This window comes from Pseudochaenichthys georgianus, chromosome 19, assembly GCF_902827115.2.
Source record: "Pseudochaenichthys georgianus chromosome 19, fPseGeo1.2, whole genome shotgun sequence".
NCBI classification, from domain to species: Eukaryota; Metazoa; Chordata; class Actinopteri; order Perciformes; family Channichthyidae; genus Pseudochaenichthys; species Pseudochaenichthys georgianus.
In genome coordinates this window covers 15139103-15155430 of record NC_047521.1, presented here as the reverse complement: position 1 = coordinate 15155430, position 16328 = coordinate 15139103, and the positions used below count along the sequence as shown (strand labels likewise).

Genomic DNA, 16328 nt, shown 5'->3' with positions numbered 1-16328 from the left:
CGGGAATCCAAATGAATTAATCCTGAGTCCAATAACCATCAAAGTCACTCCAATAGTGCTCCTTAATTACGCTTTCATCCTCCTTTAACAAAATACGTCACATTCATCCAGTTTGTGACAGTAGTTGTAGCATTTTTTAAACAAACCCCCCCCCCCAGTGTGTGTGTGGGATGGGGGGGGGGGGGCACAACTTCCAACAGGAGTCATTTGGTGGGGCCCTTGGGAAAAAAGGTTGGGAACCCCTGCTCTAGCCAATCAAACCGCGTGCTTATGTGTGCGGGGCAGGAGATTAATGTGATTGGTTGTTGGTCGCACGCCAGACACGCCCACCGGCAAGCTTCACGCTGCCGTGTGGACGTATAGTAACTCTTTCTCTCACTTAAACTGAAATCTTCATATTATAGTACTTTAACTTTGGTTGGAGCGGCTGAGGCACAGCTGAAACATGACACACGCATGACATTGCATCAAGCATTTTAATTTGTTAGCCACATCTAATTTTCGTTAGTATTGCATTCACTTGAGACTGCATTTTATCTTCTATGCCATGATTTGACTTTTGTGTAACATATTCCTCTGTTTGTGTTTTAGGTACCAGGACATGAGAAGACACATTGGCTTTGAAATCAGGGACATGTGGTACAATCTCGGTAATTTGACCAATTTTGCTTCACAATTGTTCAGTTTCCCTTGTATCCAAAGAAAGTTGTTGTTATTTGTTTTTATGATGAAAGGCCAATCAAACAAACTCTGCAATAGAACTCCAGCAACACACACGTGTTTTTCTTAATAATGATTATCTGCCAAACTACTACTCTAGCAATTATTATCAGTCAAATTGTACAAAACAGCAGATAAATATAGCAAGCCATGTGTTAATTAGATTTGTGTTGTGTGATCAGAGAGACTCGGCTGCCAATTCTCAATGGAGTGAAATTGCGATGTGTGATTGCAGTGTTAGATTGGGCACCTGTGCCTCCCTAACAGTCTTCTCATTTTAACCTACACCATCTGACCCCTTAATAAGATCTTTCCACCAGATTGGATTCAATCATTCACTATAATTAATTAGCCTTTTGCTATTTTTTACCTGAAGTTATATACCGCATGATTTTGTGGATAATTCGGATGAGAGACTTAATAAACATGTGGAGCCAGATTTTGTAATATCATTTAATTGTAAATATGTTCATGCCCAACTTGTTAGGATCAAGAAGTTTTACTTTAAGCTAAAATGTGTTGTGTTGTACTTTCCATTTCCATTTCCAAATATCCCTTTTTTCCTTTTTAAGGGCCACACAAGATAAAATTCATTCCCGAGATGGTGGGTCCAATCCTGGAAATGACGCTGGTTCCTGAGATCGAGTTGCGAAAGGCCACCATCCCCATCTTCTTCGACATGATGCAGTGCGAGTTTCACTTCAGATGCAACTTCCAGCAGGTGCGTCCTCTCAAACATAACAGAAAACACTGTAACAAAATCACTGTATGAAAAGTAGCGGATGGTTCTGTTGCAATTTGAGCAGGAGTTAACACATAAACAGAAAATAGTTCAATAGCCACAAGCCTTTTTTTAATTCCCTCATGTAAATAACATTTTGTTGTGCTCCGATTATCAACAGCCACGGTAAGTGAAACTTAATGTTCTGTTCCCGTTCCCAGGCAAATGTAAGCCTTTCTGCTTGAAGAAAATCAATTTGGCTACAGCGGTTCAGCCATATGATGTCTCAGGCAGTTTTCAGCCTTGTGATACTTACAGTATGTGGGATGCCAAAGTCTGTGAAGCTTATTGTACTTGTATCAAAATGTAAAGCAGCACAAAGGCTTCCTGGGGTCAGCTGGAATTTGTTGTCCTGTTTCAGACGACGGTAGTTAAACTACCCTCCCTCTCTGAAGGGAGAGGAGCGCTGATTATTAAATCCATGTCACTCAGGATCTGACTCATTGGGGGTGAATGCCACTTTCCAGCCTTTCCCTTTACTAAAATGTGATCAATTCCACATTAGCCTGACCCCCGTTGATTTCCTTAACCGACTTTCTCTCCTTTTGTGTTTGTTGTAAATCCTGGGCTTAACAGAGGGCAGCGTTGGTATCTTCTCTTACTTGGCAGCACTTTCCTCTCCTCTATTTTATTTGTGCTTGGCCAACACACCAATAAAGAAGTCAGTGAACATTGGTTTGTTTCAGCACAATAGAACCTGATCTTATGCAGCTGCTACATACACATATCAGAGAAATAAGGTCCATGCATCACTGTCAGGAGCTACCGCAACAACAGAGAAAAGTAAATAGTATGTGTGTCAGGATGCAGCTTTGTTCTGTGTTCTAACCAAATTGATACAGATAATACTGAGATTAAAGAACTGAAAACACAAGCTGAAGCAACCAGCTGTGCTGCAGGAGAAGGGCGATTAAAGTGGAAGCACAGAACCCCTCAGCCAAGCCTTGATGCAGCGAGAGAGCCAGAGTGAGACGGGGAGATGGCGTTAATGAATTGAAAAATTAGCTACACTGATTATTTACGCCTGCTTTGTCTAATTGCAGTTTGAGAACGAGATCATCACCAAGCTGGATCACGAGGTGGAGGGGGGCCGCGGAGACGAGCAGTACAAAGTTCTCTTTCAGAAAATGTAAGTGCTGATTAATGGGCAGCATTACGCCCGAGCCTCTCGCAAGTTAGGTGATGCTAATTGCAACACGGCACGCCTCAAAATAATCACAGATCACACGACGATCACAGCTTGCCACCGTGGTATCTGCTTTGAGCGCTGTCGGATGCTAACTGCCTCAATGGGCAACAAGAAACAGATTGCTTCTCTCAAGTCTTTAGGTCTAATTCATGCTTTCACGTTTGTTTCTCTCTCTGCCCCTGGCTTCTCTTCCTCCTCATTCACGTGTACACACAGTTTACTGGAGCACTGCAGGAAACACAAGTACTTGGCCAAGACGGGCGAGAACTTCGTCAGCTTGGTGGTGCGTCTGCTGGAAAGGCTGCTGGACTACAGGACCATCATGCACGACGAGAACAAAGAAAACCGCATGAGCTGCACCGTCAATGTGCTCGTAAGGCGCCTTCTTTTTCTCAGTTTCTGATTACCCACAATCTGGATAATGATGACAAATGGAATCCCCCTGCAGGAATGACATGTGGAATCTCAACACCTAGGCATCGTTCATAAGCGTTTTTTGTGGCTATTTTGTAGCGGCACAGAAGAAACAATAACAACCACATGTCACAGTTCATTTTAAGATGTTATCACAGAGCGATTCACCTGCACATCGTCTGCTCTGGGAAGTGACATTTTCCTTTTGGAACACTGAAATGTCACATGAGTACTGGCATTGAAAAGACTAACGGGTTATATTTAGCATGAATCTGACTCATGTTTTCTCGATGCTGTGCCAGGCTTGTGTCAAATTAATTTGTTTATGTTATAGCCGGGGGATCCTGATGTCAGACACTGTACTTGTCTTTAGTGAATACTTCATGTCTTCCTGCCGCAAGAAAGGACCATATTTATTTGTCTCCATATTTTTGGAGATTCAGTTGTCACCCTGCCAAAATATTGAATCTGCAGTGTAAGCCTGATACACTGAACCTTTTGTAAACAGTATGTTGACAGTGTTTAACTGGAAGTCTATGAACCATTTTAATTCATTTCAATTGTTTGTCTCTTTTCATCCTGTAGAACTTTTACAAGGAGATAGACAGAGAAGAGATGTACATCAGGTAAGTCAAATTAGGCCTAGTGCCTGTTAAGCATGTATTCATCTTTAAGCCATCAAGCCTTTCGAGACATTTTACAAACATTAACATTAGTATTCAGTGCTGTGAAATTCAGTTAAGTTTTATATTTTACCCATCATGGACTTATTTCTCTACATGTTGTCTCCTAGCCGTCCACAGATATCCATAATAAATGATTGGATAAAAAAAAAAAAAAATCCATTTCCACAATCTCACGAGTTAGAGTTTCCCACCTGTCTGTCAAGCTTTATTTCAGGTAAAGCTGGCCGTCAAGACGCGTCAGTCTAGCAGAGTTAACTTTCCGTCTGTTGTTCGAGTTTGAAAGACCCATCCAGACACGACCCATACATCATTTCTTTTTCCCGCCAGGTACCTATATAAGCTGTGTGACCTCCACAAAGAGTGCGACAACTACACTGAGGCTGCCTACACTCTGCTGCTTCACGCCAAACTGCTCAAGGTACACAGACACAAATATAATCAAAATGTACCGAAGCATACTCACAGAAATGTTCAGGGTTCGTGCGGGTGCTTGAAATCCTTGAAAATGCTTGAAATTTGACATGGTGTTTTCAAGGTTGGGTAAGTGCTTGGATTTTGGGAATGGTGCTTGAAATTGAGATAAAGTGCTTGAAAATGTAAATGCTTTACTTTTACAATAAATTGCTGTCTGACTGAATAGTTCGCTTTTTAGATTAAAAGAAAAGAATTGCTTCGCTTCTACATAAAACATCTCCGCTGCGGCCTTCCCGCGCTATGCGTGCGACCTGCAAGTGTTTGTGTTGCGTGTGACCTGGGCATTCTGATGAGAGTGATAGATGACTGTGTGCCAGGAGGTTGCCGTTTCAACGAGCGTTGGCTAGCAGAAGACAAATACAAGCCATGGCTAAGACGAGGGGCAAGCCCACGAGTAGCCTCCTGCAAAGTTTGCAAAAATAACGATGCGAGAGTCTGCGCTGACGAGCCACATGAAAGGTACGCCGGAGTAGAGCATTTTAGATTAGGCTAACGTTGCATGTTACGTTTGTTTAAGCTAACGTTAGCGAGCTGAATGCGAACTCGATTGAGGGATAATAATAATTGCAGGGGACAATCATTTCAGAGGAGCGTACCTATGTTATGTGCGTTACAGTCGCCATCCTGTGGTCTTCAGAGGATGAAGCACTCACTGTTGTAATTCAACCCAGTCTCACGGCATTTCGTGTTATAGTCACGAAATATGATCTATTAATTCGACATAGAGCGATTTTGAAATCAATGTATTTCTACTGTATTCTCATCAAAATATAGTTAAAGACAGTAAAAGTAACCATTGTGCAGATTGGTCCATTTCAGAATAATATATATATATGTTTTATAATGATTGATCATGAAAGTGTTCTCAAAGCTGGTGAAGGTGCAGCTAGTTTGAATGACTTTGTGTACTGCAGGGTAGCTGGTGAATTTACTCCAGGTGGAACTAAAGTCTGATTTAACACTTGATTATATTTCACATCATTCACCCACATCTGTGAAGTAACTAAAGATATTAAATACATGTAGTGGAGGAAAAGTACACCATTTACCTCTGACTTATGGTCACTTCCAACCTAAAAGTACCTCAAAAATAGTAATCAATAATGTATTGAAAAGTTATTTGGCTGATTGTTTTATATTGGCTCAGCCAGGTTATATGGGAGGCCCAGTCTACGTACAGGTCACTCATTTTGAAATATTAAACTTTGTTTTCTTTTCTTTCATTTTTCATCCTTGTGAAGAATGCTTTCATGAAACACACATGTGGTTGTTTATAGCATAAAGAACATCTGATTTAATGTGAGGTAGGGAAATAATCATTTGAGTATGTGTATATAAATATGTAATTTACAACAGCTGTAAGCTGCTTGAAAAGCTGGAAAATGCACCTTGAAAATGCTTGAAAAGTGCTTGAATTTGACTTTGGAAAAGGTGTAAGAACCCTGAATGTTCTTCAAACAGAACCCAAATACACTGTTAAGCTATTGTCAGGCTGTTGGCATTTAACCTCAGGCATTAAACAAGTGTGTATCCGTGGTTGTGGATGTGTACAGGATTTAGAGAGATCAGGCCACATCCCCTTTTAATCCCACCATGGCATGAGATGGCTGCTAAAAGGGCAGAATTGCTGAGCAGCATCTTTTCCCCCTTGCCTAGTCGATGCAAATCACACAGAGTATCTGATCCTTCCTGAACAAAAAAGCTGATGCATAGTTTAAAGCAGCAGCCACCTGAGGTGCTTCAAGATAAAGGTGTACTTTTACTGTCCTCTTTGTCAGCAGGAAACGAGGAATCCTCTGCTATAAATCACATTGCTCTGTGCTATGCACCTCGGGTGAGATGTGGTAAAGGCGGCAGGTTTCTACACCTTTAGTGCAATGATATCTTAAATTAGATGTATACCCTATCATAAAGCATTTCTTCCAAGATCACACCTTTTTGCTCTATGTGTGGAAAGTTTTTTTTATCTTTGCCAAAAAGATGTCCTATTCGCACACAGGGCTCCTCACACAAAGAGCTGCAGGTCTATTCCCAGGCGGGGTTCGGTATACCCTGAATTTGAAGTTGTTCCTCACTGCCTTTTTTTATCTAAAATGGTTTCACCCTACATCTCATCTGCATTTGCATAAATAGCTGGCTGCATCCACCCTTTGCACAGGTCCCGACAGGGGAGAGCGAGCTGTGACTGAATCACATTTCCCGCGCCGAGCAGTCACAGTAGCATTTGCAGGAGTTGTTTTTCTTATTATTATTTTAATCCTGCTCGTATCTCTGCAGCTGTGATCCTGATCATACCTTCAGAGGGGGATTCACTATTATATTGTGGAAATTGGTTCATTTTGTTCAACTGCAGTCTGGATAAATCCTTTTTTCTCCAATAAGCGGGCCCTGTGTAATCTCTGAAGTCACTGTCCTCCCTTTGTATCCCACACAGGCATGTGTAAACAAGCTCGAATGAGGACGAATGATAGATGCGTAACGCTGCTTCCACCAGCAGTGAAGACGAGTAAAACTGGCTCCAGTAGTACATTACATTACATTACATTGCATTTAGCTGACGCTTTTATCCAAGGCGACTTACAATAAGTGCGTTCGACTAACAAAATACAAACTTGAAGAAAACAGAATCATATAAGTACATCAGGCTTCATAGAGCAAACACATTTCAAGTGCTACTCAACTGGCTTTAGGTAAGCCAGTCCTTTATTAGTATATAAGTGCTTTGTTAATAGTTCTATTGCTCGAAGTGGAAAGAGATGAGTTTTCAGTCGTAATAATTAGTCCTCCGGTAGAGTTCCTGCAGCAGTGCTTAATAAGGTTTGAACAATGTCCAGCACTTTGCTTCTAGTCAGAGATGTATCAGCACTTTAGTTTTGTGGATGCAGGGTCATCAGCCATCCATGAATAAAGCGAGATCCCTTTAACTCTGTAAATGGTGCATTTCAGCTGTAAAGGAATCGATAACCTAACCCAAAGCCTCCCAGCATCCCTCCTCATGCCACAGTAACGTAATGTGCAGAGCAATTACTTTTCTCACCCATCTCCTGCACAGGGTATGCAAATTCCTTGGCTGTGCTATTCAAATGTAACACTCAAACGAAAGCTTGGACCGGATTCCACACAGATCTCATCTCTTCAGGTTACTCACAACACCGCAGAATCCCAATTAAAAAGTGGCTGGTAATGAGTCGGCCCCGGCAGCACGCACATGCTTATGCTTGCTCGACACGGAGGCCAATCAGAATGTCCATCTCCCCATAAGCCACGCTGCTCTAGCTTGTCAGAAACCTCATTATTCTCCATGCCGGGTGGAGGAGAGGCTTGATGGAGTACACGGTCAGCACAAAAAGCAAGCACCCGCAGTCATGTTGTTTCTCTTTTTGCACCAGTCTTTTTTATATTCTTTACAAAATCAAGAACAATTGTAATGAATAAGATTACGCTGCTGCGTGATATGACTCGATTATATCAGATTTATATTAACAAAAGCAAAGCTTCTCTCTAATCCCATAGCTCCACATCACTGGTGGACTAGCTGACTGGAACACTTTATTTCTTTCTTCCTTTCTTTCTTCCCTATTCGCAGTAGCACTAGCATTGGCTATTCTTCCTGGGGTCCACATACATACATTCCAACGTCAAAAAACAGCTCACCTCATGTAATTAACAAGTACCAAGTGAAAACAAAACATGATGATGCTTTTAACCATCATTAAGCCAAACAAAATCATTATAAAAAACATTTTAAAGTAAAACCATATTGTTCCAGCTAATATAACAACAAAGCATAATCCATAGCTTTGAGTGATTAAGTAATACTACACCAACCAAATTCCTTTTATCTAGTTCACTAAACATATGTCCGGTGTTTCAGAGATGTACATGTAGAATGAGCATGTTGATAATCAGTGTTCAAGTGATTGACATCATTGTATTTGTTAAAAAGATAAATCTCCGTTACCTTTCCTAAAGCTGCCAACACACCTATAGGACGACTTTTGAGTTGTAGGAATACATAATTTCCTACAACAGCAAGTATTATCCACAGAAAGCCATGTACTGCACCGATGCTCTCTGAGCCATTCAATATGTGTCGACACATGTTTCATTGCCCACGTCTCAAGTTTCCATCTTGCCCTGTCAGTTATACATCGGAGCCATTTGCATCGGCTATAAATCACCATCGATTCCCTGTCGCATGTTCCCCTTTTGCTCCGTATTGTATTACACGTCGTTGACCCCAATGCTAACGTGTCCTCTGCAGTGGTCCGACGAGCAGTGTGCAGCCCACCTGACCCAGAGAGACCATGCCGCCACTCAAGGACAGCTTAAGGACCAGCTCTACCAGCAGATTATCAACTACTTTGACAAGGGCAAGGTAAGATACACGCATTCATTCTCCCACACAGACGCACTCTCACAAAGAAGCAGCAGGGTGGTCATAATCATGATAAATCCTGGATTCTGAGGATGCTATTTTTGGTCGCTGTCATCTCTGTTAAATACCTTTGTCTGGCAAGAGAAGAAGAGCAGCTCAATATAAGTTTTGTATTCCTTTCCGGGGATTGTCAATAATCCTCTTCTTTTAGCTGATGCTCTTATGGACGAAGGCGCGTATCAGACACCACACATGCATTAATCAGGGTTCTTACGGTCATTCAAAACCTGGAAAAGTCATGGAAATTCAAAATGCTAATTCCAGGCCCTGGAAAACTTATGGAAAACAATATTGTTCCCAAAGTTTTGGAAAAGTCATGGAAATGTAACTCAAGTTGCATCAAATATAATTTATATGTTATCTAATCGCCAAAATAGTAATACTATAATGATAATAAATACTGTATCGTATAGTAATGAAACGTAAAATGGCATTTAACTGACGAGGTATTTTGCTGGTGAGAGATTTTAGTTGCTTTAGCGTGTAGAAGCTAGTAAGCCTATTATTTGATTTGTTTTAGATAGGCACAACATGTTTCATATGCACACCTTATCTTCCTGTTCCATGTTAAAATAAACCATTTTCAGTGGTACCGCTGAGAACGATAATATGACTCTTTTGTGGTGTCTCCTACCTTTTCATAAAACCTTATTTCCTGCTGTTTTCACCCGCTTTATCTTTTTTTCTTCATGCCTCTTCAGTGAGGTACTTCAATATCATCTCAGTATGATGCCATCCCATTGGGACGTGCCTAGCATGCTAATTGTATAAACATTGGATGGAACACGTTCTAATGGCGTAGGCCCTGGTCACTGTACTATTCCGCCACACTCTTCATATTTTCTTCCAGTGGAGAAAAATGTGTTTGAGCCGGTAAGCTGAGCCTGGAATGGGTCTACAGGACCGCAGCCAGAGCTTCTCAGAGATGAAGTCCCTCGCCATGTGTCATCAGTGCTGGGGGGCAGCCGCCACTCTCCAGCAAACTGTCTCTCAGCAGGATATTGCCAACAAATTGACAAGAGTTGGCTAAACATGCACACACAAACACAGCGGAGCGATCAGGAAGTGTTACAGTGGCTGCAAGAACACACCAACACTCCAGGGGGGTGCTCAGTCGTCTGAGAGTGTCATCGAAGTCATCCGGAAAGCAGACCCAGATGGTGACGCCACCCTCACTGATGGCAGCCTGATCTGAGTAGCAGTCTGGACTCAGTCCATCCCAGTCTGGCCCAGATCAGTTCAGCCCAATCTAGTCCATCAGAAAGCCACTTAGAAGCCTTTCAACATGTTTGAGTGGCTCATATCTATCTGTGACACCACTCACCGCATTGGATGAGTCTCGAGGGGAAATGCAGCACTATACAAAATGTTAGTGTTTCAGATGGAAAAATGTAATGTAAAAAATATTGACATTTTAAAAAAACACATTTATGTATTTTCAAAGGGCTTGTTTTGAATGTTATTGCCTGGGAGAGCTAATTTAAATTCAACTGGCTGAAAAGGGAATGCTTAATCTCAGTTTTAATATTGATAACTGTTTGTTTATGTGCCCAATAGATGTGGGAGGAGGCAATCATTTTGGGAAAGGAACTGGCTGAGCAGTACGAGAATGAAATGTTTGACTTTGAGCAGCTCAGTGCATCTTTGGTAAGTAATAATGATGTGTTTTCATAGGATCACCTACAGTATGAGCAGCATATGTTCCTAACACTGAAGCTCCCCTTTGTGTATCTCAACAGCGAAAGCAGGCCCAGTTCTACGAGAACATAGTGAAAGTTATCCGGCCAAAACCAGACTACTTTGCCGTTGGCTATTACGGCCAGGGATTCCCCTCCTTCCTACGCGTGAGTACTCACATCAACATACCTCCCCCGCAACTCTCGGCACTCCACACATGGCTCATAGCACAGCGCGGGTGAGCCACTTGTCAAAAGAGATGGTCAACAGGTTTACCCAGTGCTTGCTTAGTTCTCATCCTCAGTTTGAATCACACGTTCTCGCTCCCAAAGGACGGTGGTTGTTTTGGAGGGATGCACTTGATAAGCATCCCACCTGATCGAATCCTCACTGACGGTTCACTCACAGGAAGCACACTGTGAATCATAAACAGCTGTTGCATGGGTGGGCTACATAGAAGATCAAGACTATTGTGACCGAGAGTGAGGGGAAAAGTGTGGAAATAAAACCATGAATGTAAACAATGTCTTTCATTCTCACCGCTATCCCTTCTATCTATCTATGTCCGAATCTGAGTGTTTACAGCATGAATCATATCACTGCAGGAGATTGCCTTTCATGACCACAAGGAAAAGCCCAATCTGTGTTTGTCTGATCAAAAGGCTGATCACACTGCCTTTAATTCCATCACCTGAACGTCCTTTTCTCCAAGCCGTGAGCGTGGCCTGCATCACAAGTCCCCTCACCCCCTGCACAACAACACCATGGACCCAATACTAAGTGAAAGGAAGTGAAACGGTCACATTGTAAATTGCTTTTGGAGGCTGCTGAATCATGCATTATAATCTCACAACATTCAGATCTAATCTTGTTTGGATAGTTGGAGCTCCTTACAAGTGGAAGCCATCTTCATTTTTAAATTGACCGCAATTAGTTGGCCATTAATCATCATGAATACGAACACTTAAACGGAATAATCACTCTGAAGTCTATTCAGAACTCCTACAAAGTATACTTGGCTGCTACACCTGCACTGGTGTGTGCTTCCCCTCCAAATGTCCTGGCTGGCTCTGTGCCAATCTGATCACAGCTTGTCACAAGTTTAGTATTTGTTTAACAGCCGTTTGATATCTCCTCACCGTCCGTATTCAGTGTCTGAGGAGCTACTGTTTGCATACGGGTGTCCTGCTCTGTCCACACATCAGTTTTTATTCAAACACAAAATATAATTGTGGAAAAAAAAGTGGCAGTGCTGAGGAATTGCTTGCTCTGAACATGTTTCTTGTTACAGTATAGCTGTGTTCAGGCTGTCATCTGGTGATGAAGTACTTTTTTTCTCACAAGCAAGACACTATTTCCTTGACTGAACCTCACTGTTTCTTGTGCTCATACATATAACACGCATAGAAAATCACCTATTCCGTTTGTTTGGGATGCCTCAAACTTCAACAAGACATCAGACAGGAAGGGCTTTTAAAGAGACTCAAACAAGGCTTTTTATTCAGAGCGTGAATGCAGGAATATTCAGACAGACAATATAGAAAATCAACATGTTTATTGGATCACATTTTAGCATATGTGATCCAGGAGAAACCCAGAAAGCATGCTTGAACTGGAAATGATCATAATATGTGACCTTTAAAGTGCAGTTTCAAGCACTGTGATCCTCTGTTAATACCATTTTCATTCTATTATGAACAACAACCATTCCACAAGGGTCTTTGACGATCTCCATACACCCCTCCTAACCGCTTTCATCTATCAGGGCAGGAACTCCATTACAGGCAGGGCAAGCTGCACTGGCCTAATCTAACAGGCTGCTTAGAGAGCTTTCAAAGGACAGCTTTGAGTTCTCTTTTCTCTACTTGTTTTATTTTAAATGTAGTTTAACCTCACCTGAATTACCCCGGGCAAGTGTATCCAAATTAAAAGGAATCTGAAAATAATGTACCATTCATTGTATTGCCTTTGTTCCTTATGCTACAGTAAGGTATCGTACAAGCTGGTCTTAAATATGTATCTATATTATGAATAAAGCAGATCACATGTTATCCTAATGGAGATTGAGTCACTTCCATAATAGCTATTACATTGCTGTGAGAGCTCTGAGTCTGCACTCCCTGTTGATATATTTAATAATTATGTTGAAAGATTTCCACGTGAGCACAAAGGGAAGTGTTCCAGTGTGGGTTACGTATCAAGATAAATATAGTTCCGAGGGCTTTTGTTTTTGAGGATCAGCACCTCCAAATCTGAGGCCATGGTTCTCAGCAGGAAACCGATGGACTGTCCACTCCAAGTAGGGAATGAGTCCTTACCCCAAGTGAAGGAGTTCAAGTATCTCGGGGTCTTGTTCTCGAGTGAGGGAACAATGGAGCGTGAGATGGGCCGGAGAATCGGAGCAGCGGGAGCGGTACTGCAGTCGCTTTACCGCACCGTTGTGACGAAAAGGGAGCTGAGCCAGAAGGCAAAGCTCTCTGTCTACCGGGCCATTTTGGTTCCTACCCTCACCTGTGGTCATGAAGGATGGGTCATGACCGAAAGAACGAGATCGGATACAAGCGGCCGAGATGTGTTTTCTCCGCCGGGTGGCTGGTGTCTCCCTTAGGGATAAGGTGAGAAGTTCGGTCATCAGGGAGGGACTCGGAGTTGAGCCGCTCCTCCTTCGCGTCGAAAGGAGCTAGTTGAGGTGCTTCGGGCACCTAGTTAGGATGCCACCTGGGCGCCTCCCTAGGGAGGTGTTCCAGGCACGTCCAGCTGGGAAGAGACCAAGGGGTAGACCTAGGACCAGGTGGAGGGGTTATATCTCTTCGCTGGCCTGGGAGCGCCTTGGGATCCCCCAGTCAGAGCTGGTTGATGTCGCCAGGGAAAAGGAAGTTTGGGGCTCTCTGCTGGAACTGCTACCCCCGCGACCCGACCACGGATAAGCGGGAGAAGATGGATGGATGGATGGATGGGCTTTTGTTTCACACCCCATAGTGCTGTTTATGTTGCTACATCGCAGTGTCCTCCGGGTGAAGTCAATTATGTGAGAAAATCAATACTCTGATAATGGAATGTTGTATCCACCCCCTTTGGAATTGATTTTATGCAAGAGTGCTTGATTCCGCTGCTTATGATTTATTAGTTGTTAATGTGGTTAGCCACAAGGGTACTATGCTCTATCTACATCATGTCATGTGTTCAGATCTGAAGACGTAAGTAAGCCATTGATCCCAGTTTTCTTCTTTTTTATGTAGTTTTGTGTTTGTTTCCAAGGTGCGTTTATTTGGAGACGGTTAAAGTATTCCAAAATGTTGTAAAGACATGCTCTGAATATTTCATCTTAAGTCGTCATTGTAACCTTGAAACTCACAGTCCATTGTCAGAAAGCTTTTAGAATGACTGTTTATTTGACCATTCAGACACCTTGAAGTTATTCTCAGAATTCCAAAGACTCTACAATTGTGTCTCTGTTTGCATCCAGTCTGCGTATTTCTCCACCATTCCCTTCTTTTCCCATCAATGCCAAACTTCATCTCTGCACTGAGTTTCCTGTGAGCACTCCGCTTAAAGAGCAGTTGAGGGTGTGTGGAAGTTGGTTTGAGATATGTATCCTAACACAGCCCATTCGGAGACACTCGGATATCAGCCGTCATGTTCTATCATTCAACATGTTCCTCAGACAAACCCCTGAACACTCGCAGGGAGATGAAGGAACGTTCCAGCCTCATACATTTTTAGGAGCACTCTTCTTGTAAAGCTGATCTATGTTTTCAGCAAAAACAAAAGGACCTTTTCCTCAGCCTCTGCGCCTGTTCAACACGATGTGATTCTACAGTGGATTGATAGGAATATCAATACATGTTGTAGTTTTCCAGGAAATGTTGTCTGCCAAGAGGTCAGGGAATGAGGTTCAATTGAACTGTATAACATTGCAACAATATAAGCTGGTGCTGCTTTGTCATCTAACTATATGACATCGCCTTTCAACCCACCGGCTAAGGAAATAATTGAGCATGAATTAGTGTGTCAATGACAGGGATTTGCTTTGCCAGAAATAGCCAGTGTAGGTGTGAGGATGATAATAACAAGGATAATCTTGATACCTGGATTACTGCACTTCTGACCAGAATGCACCACAACATAATCCACATCTCCTGTTCCCTTATGAATAAGTATACAATATACAGTGAAGGAATGCAAATTAGCTGAACTCAATTAAATGTAAAAAATAAAAATAAAAGCTTGTAGTTGTTGTTTCAGACAAATGCAGCAGTGTATTGACAGACTCATTAAACAGATTATCCTGCGGCTCTAGAGGAAGGATTCTGGAAATAAACTAGCTTTGGTCAATTTATCTGTCAAAGCTAATTTAAAAATGGCCCGTGGCTATTTCATGGCTGCAATTCCTTTAATTAATTTTGGAATTGCGAGATGTGCTGTGCATCAGTAAAGGTTGCTCGGTGCGAGCTATTGTGCAGTGAAGGTTTGTGAAAGAAAGAAGGAAATGTAAAAAATGGCTCCGCTATTCTCCTTAGGTTATATCCATTGGAGAATAAGCAGCTGATATGGGGAGGTGGCACTTCTTCAGTTGCTAAGATTTGACATCACATGTTAGAAAATGGCAAGATGTAGGAACCATTAGAGTGAGTTGAAGGCATCTTCGTCTGCTCTGTAGTAAGCGGCAGCCATTAGTGAAAGGGCCCCGAGCTAAATGGTAGCCGCCATTTGCAGTGGTTCAGTTTTCTCAAACAGAAGTCCTCCCCAAGCAAGCCCACTCTCCAAACTTGTCACTGAATTGGTGCCAAGAACTTTGCGTCATCCTCATTTCCAAGTATTTAATATGGAGATTATGATAATGAATTTTAACCCAGCCGCAGTACCGGGCCAAGTCAATTTACAAATCAAAGCCACTCTCATCCATGTAGCTTTATGTTAATGTTACGGTTTTCTCACCGTCCCACGTCTGTCCTGACTGCCATCATTGTATGAATGTTAGCTATTGGTCCTTATCTCGTGTGACACGCTCTATAAACTGACCCTGTGTGTTGTCAGTGATGCAATATTCATAAAATGAGCACAAACTACCTTACAGTATGTCCACATAAAGTGTGAATAATATCCACTGCTTCTTGCATTATTTGGTAAATGCCCTCATGTCATGTCCAAGTTCTCACTGTTTTCTTTGTTGTGCTTCAGAACAAAATGTTCATCTACCGTGGCAAAGAGTACGAGCGCAGAGAGGACTTCGAAGCTCGTCTTCTCACACAGTTCCCCAACGCAGAGAAGATGAAGATAACCACACCGCCCAGCGAGGACACAAAGTGTTCCTCTCTACAATGTATCCTCAGCATGTGCCCTTAATTCACTTTTTTCAATAGCAAGAAATACTTTTTTTTACTTTTATCACTTTTTTAAGTCATTCAGTGCAGCCATATTACTGCCTGTACACCAGATGAAAGGAAATGCATACCAACAGAGCATTTTTAAAGCCGGGAGACATGGTTTTAATCAATATTAATATTAATACTATAAATAAAACGTACTTTAATTGCCTTTTACTGTTATGTAGTACATGAGACAAAATGCTTCACAAGTATAAAAGAAAGACTTGATTTATTTATTGAGTACGTTTTTGAATTACATCATTTATTTGCATAGTAGTCTTTTATATATAGTGATAGTGTAATATGACCCGGTTCTAATTGATGTATTCCAACTATTTTTGAGTTTCATTTATTCCCTTGATGTTTCTGCTGAAGTCATCCAGTGTTTCACGGTCAAACCCATCCTCGACCTGCCTGCCAAGTTCCAAAACAAACCCGTCTCTGAACAAATAGTGAGGTAAGCAGAATATCTTACAATTACAGAGTGTGTTCCTCAAAGTCACCCAGCATGCATTTCAACACAGCGAGCCCAATGTACTATCCCCAGTCACTCACAAAGCATTTAGAGAGCTTGTGATGA

At 42.0% G+C, this 16328-nt stretch overlaps 1 protein-coding gene across 1 annotated transcript in view; it reads left to right on the top strand.

Moving 5' to 3' along the window:
- The window catches only part of dock1 (dedicator of cytokinesis 1), a 189293-nt gene that overhangs the window by 153197 nt on the left and 19768 nt on the right, over positions 1–16328 (top strand). The window contains exons 32-42 of the mRNA XM_034107070.2: positions 592–650; positions 1293–1441; positions 2545–2630; positions 2907–3063; positions 3690–3730; positions 4118–4208; positions 8529–8642; positions 10260–10349; positions 10442–10546; positions 15561–15702; positions 16124–16205. Coding sequence (XP_033962961.1) covers positions 592–650; positions 1293–1441; positions 2545–2630; positions 2907–3063; positions 3690–3730; positions 4118–4208; positions 8529–8642; positions 10260–10349; positions 10442–10546; positions 15561–15702; positions 16124–16205 — 1116 coding nt within the window. The remainder of the gene's footprint in view (positions 1–591; positions 651–1292; positions 1442–2544; positions 2631–2906; positions 3064–3689; positions 3731–4117; positions 4209–8528; positions 8643–10259; positions 10350–10441; positions 10547–15560; positions 15703–16123; positions 16206–16328) is intronic.